Raw genomic sequence first — 9,870 nt, forward strand, 5'->3', positions numbered from 1 at the left:
ATGAATGGGAAAAAAATTTAAAAAGCAAGTTCTTTAAAATAGATCTCCAAAGAATCATATGCACAGGGCTGGAAAAGACTCTGAAATTCACTGAGTTCATTTCCTCAGTTCACCAGGGTATTGGCCCTTAGCTGCTCCTGGGATTCTCTTTGTACTGGATTTAGAGTCAGGATCCAGATTCACACCTCAGCTCTGCTACTTACTACCTGAGAGATCTTGGATAAGTTATGTATCGAAGGGGCCCAGATGAATTAAATCACCTCATTTTTAGTATAAGTCCCTTTTAATTTGAAAGCTATGTCTTAGGACTCTTGCAAAGAACACTGAGGAAAGTTTCCTTCACAGAAGAGTTCTGTGTCCCCCCTGGATAATGGAAACCCCTACTGACAAAGTGCTGTATTACAGTCTTTTCACTCTGATAGGATCAATTATTGTCAACCCTGAGTTTGGTTGACTCTAGCTGCCTAAGGCAAACAACCCCCACCTTGACCAAGGGTCAGTGACTGGGCAGCCGCGGCCTCATCTCTGGCTCACCCACCATTTATGTTCTGGAGAACAGGAGAGGCTCTGTCTGTCCAGATCCAACTGCTGGGACTGCCGCCACCCCTCTGACCCTAGAAGCCATGATGGGTCCCAAGCTGCTTGTCCTTCTCTTGGTCGCCTTGGCTCAGGGAATTCCTGTTCCCAGTCAGGATGACATCCAAGTGCAGGAGAATTTTAATCTCTCTAGGGTAAGCATTTTGGTTTCTCTAGGGTGAGAATTTTGATGTCTCCTGACAGTAACCATACCCTGGCTATGACAAGGAAGGAGGCATTCCTAATCACCCTTAATTGAAGGTTTGTGGCATTGGAGGGCTATAAATATATGAGTCTGTTATTATTATTAATATGTTATTATTCTAAATATATGAAAAATAGAGAAATCAGGGAGTTGTGAATGACTTGTTGGGAGCTATTCCATTCACTCTTTTGTCTATTTGATCTATTCATTATAAAAACTATACTTTTTAGAGTAATGTATATTCTACCAAGTCTTTCCAAGCCTTTTTTGTGACTTTCTGGGCTCCAAGAATCCTATTATTAAAGACCAAATAGTCTTTGAAGTAGAAATATCTAAAATTATTATCCACTAAAATCTGAGGAAGGATTTCTTGGGAGCCAGGTGAGAGCAAGACCCATAGGAAATGGACCCCAGGGCCTACGAGAAAAGGACAATTCATGAGAAAGGAAAGTGGGAGGACACGAAAGATAAATTTCACTAAGCTATAGTTTCCCCACTACCACCTCCAAGAGGCAAACTGTACCTGTAGAGGGCTGGTCTGCAAAGCAGCAGTGGGGAGAGGCAAGAGATCCTCTCAGGAGAGAACATGGCATGTGTGTAACCATTACTTCTTTTTGCTTCACAGATGTTTGGCAAATGGTATGATGTGGCTATTGCTTCCAACTGCCAGTGGCTGAAACGGTTCCAGGGCCGATTTTCCACGGGAACTGTGGTCCTGGCCCAGGGGCAGAGTGACCAGGAGATCAGCAGCATCAACACCAGATTCAAGTGAGTTTGGGAGCAGGAAGGCAAAAGACCCACAGCATCTATCCACTGTGCTCATTCTTTCCCCACCTCCCTCCTCCTTACTTTATTTCACTGAGCCACATTCTATAGGATTGTAGAATTCAGAGCTAAAAAGGACCTGAGAGATAATTTCATTCAACCTCCTCCTCCCTTTTATAGGCTCACGGTCTCATGTATGTAATAATCTCATTCTTCAACCTCTTTGGGTCAAATATGTTGCACAATGTCTTTAGTACTGAAAGTGCTTAATAAATGCTGCTTGCTTGCTTGAAATCGAGGTAGGATTGCATGGATAAAGATCAGCTTATAATAACACCACGAAATAGGCGTCTTTCATCTTTGATGATCCGGGGCCAGGATGCCAGAAACAATTGCATTTTAGTCTTTGCATTCTTGGTGCCTAGTACAGTGCCTGGTGTATAATGGGCAATTAACATTTACCCTAGAGTCAATCCCACACTGCCTTCCTCTGAGCTCCAGAGAGACGGGAAAATCTGGACCAAATGTTTAAAAGTGATTTCACCCCTTCTTCCCTCAGTTTCAACATAGGCAAAATTGAGACAATAATTCCCTACTCTACCTGCCTGATAAGATTATCACGGTCATTTGAGATTGTAGATTCAAGAGCATTTTGAAAAGTTAAAAGACTGATATAAATGTGAAAGATTTGTATTTTTACTGCTTCTGCCAGGATTTACCTGCCTTTGGGTGTGGGTTTTTCTCCTTCTTTCTAGGAAAGGTGTCTGTGAACAAAATTCTGTAATTCTTGAGAAAATGGACACTGAAGGGAAATTTTTCTACCACAACTCCAGTAAGTATGTATGGTGGTGGTAGAGGATGGGAGGGGAGAGGCAATGTATTAGGTCCTGTTGTGCTGATTTCAAAACTCTTTGACTCAGACAGCGTCAGCCTCCTCTACTCCTGATTCATTCATTCATCTTTTTGCCTGTGGCCTTTCTCCCCTAATTATGGGACCATTCTCTCTAAGTTCTTCATGTCTTTTTATGAGGAAGTCCAAAATGGACCAATAATCCCATAGGATGATGGATATTTGGAGGGATAAATGGAAAGAGATGAATGTTTATATGAGAACAATAACTCTTCAACCAAGGATAGGAAGATAAAAGAATGGAAAGATGGATGGAAAGAAAACAGATGGATGTCTGAAGATGAGATGAAAGGATAGGTGCAGTGATGGAAGGATGGATGAATGTTTGGAAAGATATATGGAAGGAAAGCATTGATGAGTAATGTTATCTACATCCTGTCAGAGAGGGATTGATTGATTCAAGATGGAGAAGGAGGGACACATTTTTGGAAATGGATAACTAATGTAGTCAGTCAATATATTAGTCAACAAGCATTTATTAAGGCTTACCATGGGCCAGTCCCCATGCTAAGCACTGGGAACACATAAAGAAAGGCCCCTTTTCTCAGGGAGTTCATAGTCTAATGGGGGAGGTAAGATTTAAATATGTACAAACAAAATCAATTGGAGAAAAAACATTAGAATTAGAGAGAAAACACTAGTATTGAACAAGGTTGAGAATGACTTTTTGCAAAAAGAAAGTGGGATTTTAAGGGAGTCAAAAGAATGTAGTAATGTGTTTTGCTTGATTATACATATTTGTTACAAGGGTTTCTTTTTCTTTTAAATTGAGGAGAGAAAAATAAATTTTTGCTAATAGAAAAAGATAATTATGTAAAAATAAGATATGTGGAAGGATGACTCCTTGAAGAAATAAAAAGATGGATAGGAATACTGAGAGATGGATATTTTGAAGAATGAAAAAATAGATCAAAGGGTAAAAAATAAAATCTGGATGAATGTTTGGAAGGAAATATAAAATGATGATTCTCCAGGGGGATGGAAAGATGGAAGGAAGTAATAGGTTGCTTAGAAGACAAATAATTGTTTAGAGGAAAGGAATGAAGGGAGAAGGGAAGGAGGAAAGGAAGGAGAGAGGGAAGGAGGAAGGAAGGGGGAAAGGAAGGAAGGATGGAATGAAGGAATGAAGTATGGAAAGAAAGGAGGGAGTGAGGGAGGAAATGAGGGAGGTAGAGAATATACTTAGCATTAGGAGAACATTTGTCGTGGTTCCTGGCCAGTTATGTAAGAATCCTGATAATTGTACCTGCTTGTCTTCTGCAGAGTGGAATGCAACTATGGTTTACTATGTGGTCCATACCAACTATGATGAGTATGCCATAATTTTGATGCAAAAATCCAGCCGCTTTGGATCCAGCATTACTGTAAAACTCTATGGTAAAGACCTATCAACCCAAGGTGGGAGGATGGGAAGATAAAATGAGCAGAAACCTTGATTGCCTTTTTTCAAAATAGCCATGAGAGGGAAGGGACCCAGGAGAACACCTATATTCTTTAAGACAATTAGAGCTATACCTCAGTAAAGCACTTAGGTTCAGAAGGTGTCAATATTCTCAACTTTGGGCATCTTCAAGCTGGGGCTAAATGATCACTACTCAGCAATGGTATGAAGGCAACTCATAATTTGGCATCATAAAATGGAATCCTTGTAACTTCTGGGACCAAAAAATTCTTCCCTGGTCACCACTCCCTATAGATGTTTTTGTCCCCTGTTAGAATATAAACTCCTTGATTGCAGGCACAGTCTTGCTTTTATTAGTTGTATTCCCAACATTTAGCACTGTGCCTGGCTCAGTCCTTGCAATCACCCACTTTCCTCAAGCAAAAGGTAGGTATTGAGAAAGGGGACCAAAAGGGTAAGATTTGCAGTTTAAAGTTCTGCATCAGTGGATGTATAAGAAAATGAGCAGTCAGGGATGTTGATGGGAGAAGAAGTAATATAAGAACTCTGGGCTTGAAGGGAGAGGGTATATTACTGTCTTACTTTCCTTTTCCTCTCAGGTAGGAGACCACAGCTTCGGGAAAGCCTCCTGGAAGAATTCAGGGACTTTGCCCTGGGTTTGGACATCCCTAGCAACTCTATCTTTTTCAAGTTAGACAAAGGTAAACAAAGTTTCTACTGGGTCACCATCACATCAGCTCTCTTTCACATTATGAATTTCCCTAAGTCCTTACTCAGATACAATTATTCTATGAGAGGAGAGGAGAGGAATTCTACAGGAAACTGAGTAACTGACTGACTAGTCAGTGGTCATGCTGATCTCTTTCCTTAAGGAAAGAGACCTTAATTTTATGATTTCTATTAAGGGAATGTAGGGTCAATCTTCTCATTTCTGCTCAAGTACTCTATTAATTTGGACAGCCATAAGCATAATCAAATATTTGGTGTTTAAATAGAAGATTTCTCAATTAGAAGCTTTTTTTTTTTTCTCTGCAAAGGGAGATCTCTCTCTCTTCTCTCTCTCCTCTCTCTTTCCCCCCCTCTCTCTTTCTCTCTTTCTCCCTCCTCCTCCTCCTCCTCCTCCTCCTCCTCCTCCTCCTCCTCCTCCTCCTCCTCCTCCTCCTCCTCCTCCTCCTCCTCCTCCTCCTCCCCTCCTCCTTCTTCTTCTTCTTCTTCTTCTTCTTCTTCTTCTTCTTCTCTCTCTCTCTCTCTCTCTCTCTTTCTCTCACAGCAGATATATTCAATGCCTTGTCATTCATTTGACCCTGCTGGGTTTCCCAGTGAAATTGTACAAGAACATTTCTCTTTGCTGAATCTTTTTTTGGAGTGTTCTGTTATATGGACAGATAAGTCAGGCCTCCATAAATTGAACTATCTATGTTTCCTCCCTGAACCTGGTGATGCCCAAACCCACTTATTAGAGCTGGTTGTTAAATTTTTACTGTAAATATTTTATATTATAAATTAGGACTTTATTATTTTATTGATTATCTTGTCTCCCCAAAAATGATATGAAAATGTTAATAATGTAGATAAAACTTAGTGTTTTCTGTATTGCTCTTCCCCTGGAAAATTGGTTGTTAAAACATTTACCAGCACAACCTTGTGGTCTCACCATTTTCTCTTTCTTTCCCCGGGAATAGGTGAATGTGTTCCTGGGGAGACAGAGCCTACAATTCCACCTACACCCGAGCGCCAAGTGAGTGTCTCAGCCTCAGTACTCCCCCTACCTCTACTATATTCCTTTGGAATGAAGTCCACAGGGCTGAAGTTCAGGGCTTCCTCTAATTATGTTTCTAATGAAAACTTCAAGCTGGGGTCAAGAAATTCATCATCATCTAGCATTCCTTAGACATCTTATCCTCCTTTTCCCTTCCTCCAATTACAGTTTAAATCATGGAAACACCAGTTTCACTTAATAGGAAAGAACACTGCATAAAATCATTAACTATGATACTGTTTACACACCCCTTCTCAAAGCTAATCAGCTAAGTGACCATATAGGTCAGAGTTGGCAATAATAGAAGCATTTCTTAGGTAAAAAAGCTTACTTTTTGTAACAACTTCTATTTTTCCTTCCCCAGAGAAGCCGGCGGGCTGTGTTACCTCTGGAAGCCGAGGCATCTGGAGGTGGACCGTTACCCACTGGGTTTCTCAGAAAAGAAGGTAACAATCACAAGATTGCCCACTTCCATTCTATACCAGAGAGGAGAGCACTATCGTTAACCTGTTGGAAGGTTATCCATATATATGTATTCTCTGGATTGCTGAAATAAGCCACTTCTTGACATGGATGTGCTGGCATAGGTCAGAGATGGAGAAAGCCTACCAGCATTTCTGTGTAACCAAAACTACACTAGGGAAAATAAACTCAACTCAGGAAAGCTTATTGAGTACCTTTAATGAATAAATTTCCTAAAGCAAAGGTCCTTGTGCTTCCTTGTGCATCTAGGATCAAACAAAACTTTACCTGGCTTTCAAAGCCCTTTACAACCTAGTCTCAATTTACCTTTTCAGCCTAATAATATATTACTTCTTTTCCAACACACAGTGATCCAGCCAAATCATCTCTTTGACAGCAGGGACTATTTTATTTTTGTCTGTCACCTCAGCACCTAGCTTAGTGCTTGTTAAGTTATAGATGATAAATAAATGCTCTGGACTGATTAGCTGATTGTGTACTTAAGTGCCTGGCCCTGAACAAGGCTATAAAGCAGAAAGTACAAAAGGAAACAGGATTCCTGCCTTCAGGAAATTTATAATTTAATTGGGGAGATAGTAGGACACAGAAACTCTTAATATTTAAGTACAATACAGTCATACTTGTCCTTCAAGGCCTAGCTCTAGTGCTACCTCCTCTTGAAGCCTTCTCTTTTATCTTTTATCTTTTCCCCTCCCCTCTACATATCTTCCCCCTTGTAGGTGACAGTAGCCCTTTGTTGGATTCTGTTGTATTTGTATAGCATTCCATCCCTCCTGGATTGTGGGCTTCTCTGAGTTGCCCCTCAATGAAGAGCGAGGGCTTTGTGCCTAATACTTGCTCAGTCTGTGTTCACCTCTGTCAAATCCTCAGATTCCTGCCATCTTAAGAAAGACGTAGGGCCCTGCCGAGGAATGATCGTGAGATACTTCTATAACGTCTCTTCCATGACCTGTGAGAATTTCTTCTATGGGGGCTGCTTAGGCAATGGTAACAACTTTAAATCTGAGAAGGAGTGTCTTCAGACCTGCAGGACAGAGGGTAAGGTCAAAGCCATGGATCAATTGTCAATTATCTATATGAAAGAAAGGAAGCACTAGAGAGATAATTACAGTTTTCTATTTGGTTTTGGAATGGATTTTGGCATCTTTGGGGCAGTTCAGTTTGGCTGAAGCAAACGTTGGTGAGTCTCTATCCTGAGAGATCATCTCCATATCTTACCTGTCTTTCCCAACCCCAACAGGTCAAAAGATCAAAGATTTAGAAATGGAAGAGATTTTAGAGGTCATCAGAAAAGGAAGTTGAGATCCAATTAGGTTTGTTCAGGGTCACACACAAGCTGGGTTTGAACTCATGTCCTGTGATCTTTTCTCTGTACCATAAAGACTCCCACCAAAGTCCTGATCTGTTGGTAGGATTTCAGATCACCTACTATGGATAATTTGCACCTACTGTATCTCAGTGAAAGTTCTCTAACTCTGGGAGTTCCTGGAATCATTTGATGGATCTAGTCTCCTTGGGACAATAAGTCTTTCCCTATCCTCAGCTCTACTCCTGAGAATACAGAGGTATTAATATCTATCAAGCTGCCTAAGTATCACATAGGGGCATCTATTGTCTGGGTCACTCTCAGTACAAAACTCAGGGTTAGATAAGTGGATAAATTGACTGGTAACCTTCCCTCCCTCTTTCCTACCTCTCATGGGCCAAACAGCACTGTGCTGAAGCCTGGGAATTCATCCACTGTATTCCGTTCTCCTCAGTTGTTATGGATGCTGTCAGCTGAAGCAACATTGCTTCAAAAATTGTCCTGCTAACCTCCATTCACACTGAAGTGTCATTGACAAATGAGTCCACCTTAAATGTCTTCCCTATCAGAAGCAATTAACAATTCTATAGGGGACAAAGCTTTGATAGTAAAATTTCAGGGAGGGGTAAGGGGAAGTATTTGTGGGGCACTGGGAGCTTTCTGGTCTGAGCCAAAGCTATTGTTTATATATCAAGATTCTCTCTACAAAGTCTTATTACCTCAACAGCAATTCTTAACTTTTTTTTGAGTGTCATGGTAAATGGGCATGTCTGATCTGGCAGTTTGTGATGAAACTTCCAGATCCCTTCTTAGAATAATATTTTAAATGAATAAAATAAAATACGAAGGATTACAAAGAAAACTAATTATATTGAAATACAGTTATAATTTTTAAAGCCACAAGCTCTAGATCAAGAATTCCCACCATAGGACAATCAGAAGGTTTAGATCTGGGTTTTGACCTGCTAACCTTCTGCTCACTATCTCTCTCCAGCTGCCTGCAGACTGCCCATTGTGCCTGGTCCCTGTGTTGCCAACAGAGAGCTTTGGGCTTTTGATGCTACCCAAGGGAAGTGTGTTTCTTTTCGCTATGGTGGCTGCCAAGGCAATGGAAACAAATTCTACACAGAAAAGGAATGCAAGGAGTACTGTGGTGTTCCTGGTGACGGTAAGAAGCGCCTAGCTAAGTACATTTGTTACCCTTAGGATCTAGGAGCCAGGTTGCAGTTAGAAAAAGATACAGGAGATCCTAAAATCACAGAAAAAAGACCATAGCTCTAGGGCTATTAGAAAGCAATTCAAAGGTCATCTAGTCCAAATGTCCCATCTTTGAGGCCCAACAAGATTGTGAGTCCTCCTACGTCATAATGTAAAAGCTATCAGAGGTAGGATCTGAACCTGGGCCCTCTGACTCTTAGTCATAAAAAGCCATTCTGTTGCAGATCAGCTAATCATTTGCCTCATTTTATCTCAGTGGCTTATGGAGAAAAATAAAGTCCTGATGTTATAAGCACTACTCTCCTTCTACCTCAAAGTTATTTTTGTAACTGGGTGATCATGATACAGTTGCTGAAAAATCTTGTAATCTCAGGTAGGATTAAGAGAAGCATAGTACCCAGGATAGAGCTGGGGATGATACTGTCCTTTGACCTATGACCTGACACCATACCCAGTCATGACTGACTCTTTTTTGTGTGTGCGTGTGTGTGCGTCCTCTCTGTCTTTAGGGGCTGATGAGCTCCTGCGACTCAACAACTGAAATCAGACCCTCCTCTGTGTGCCTAAGGAGAAGGAAGCCAACTACGTGTCCTTGGGAAAGAACATGATAACAGAGGTCTATAGAGAGGGAAATATCAGAAATTCAAGCCTCAGTCACTCGGAATTAAGGATACATTTTTTTTTAAAAGACAAATCCAGCATCCTGTGTTGAAATTGCACGTTACATTTGATTCACTTGTTCTGACCTTTAGACTTTTTTTTTAAAGGTGACCAGATAGACTCCCTTCCTGTGGTCACTATGACTCAGTATCTCTAATGGCTTTATGTTCTGGCTCCTTTAATTCAATAAACTTTTATTAAGAAATAGGGAATGTGTTGTGTGGTGCTTGGTGCTAAGCTGAATGTAGAACTCAAAAGTTCCACTTCAGAACAATCATATAATCCTACTAAGCTTGTGTCCTTCTGTCTCCTTCTGTCTCTCCTTCTTTCTCTGTGTTCCCTCTGAATGTCAAAATCCCTTTAAAATGAACAAAACTCCTCTCTCATGTATTACCCATAAGAGGAAGAAATGTTTCTGAAATATATATATATATATATATATATATATATATATATATCTTTTAGGGTGTATCTATTAACCTTACTATAGTAAGGTTTTGTGCTAGGTATTTGGGATGTGAGAATGAAAGGTCAACAGTCCCTGACTTTAAAGAGTTTCTATTGTACTGGGAGGAATACAACATAT

At 40.5% G+C, this 9,870-nt stretch overlaps 1 protein-coding gene across 1 annotated transcript; it reads left to right on the top strand.

The window, feature by feature from the left end:
- The first annotated feature begins 534 nt into the window (after window positions 1–534).
- Window positions 535–9,492, top strand: AMBP (alpha-1-microglobulin/bikunin precursor). The gene is made up of 10 exons (XM_012553855.3): window positions 535–731; window positions 1,407–1,549; window positions 2,302–2,378; window positions 3,720–3,833; window positions 4,458–4,559; window positions 5,541–5,596; window positions 5,982–6,063; window positions 6,971–7,138; window positions 8,401–8,574; window positions 9,134–9,492. Exons 1-10 carry the CDS (start codon window positions 624–626, stop codon window positions 9,163–9,165), a joined length of 1,056 nt encoding a protein of 351 aa, XP_012409309.2. The 5' UTR covers window positions 535–623; the 3' UTR covers window positions 9,166–9,492.
- Window positions 9,493–9,870: the final 378 nt, after the last annotated feature.

This window comes from Sarcophilus harrisii, chromosome 2 (assembly GCF_902635505.1).
Source record: "Sarcophilus harrisii chromosome 2, mSarHar1.11, whole genome shotgun sequence".
Lineage (NCBI taxonomy): Eukaryota > Metazoa > Chordata > Mammalia > Dasyuromorphia > Dasyuridae > Sarcophilus > Sarcophilus harrisii.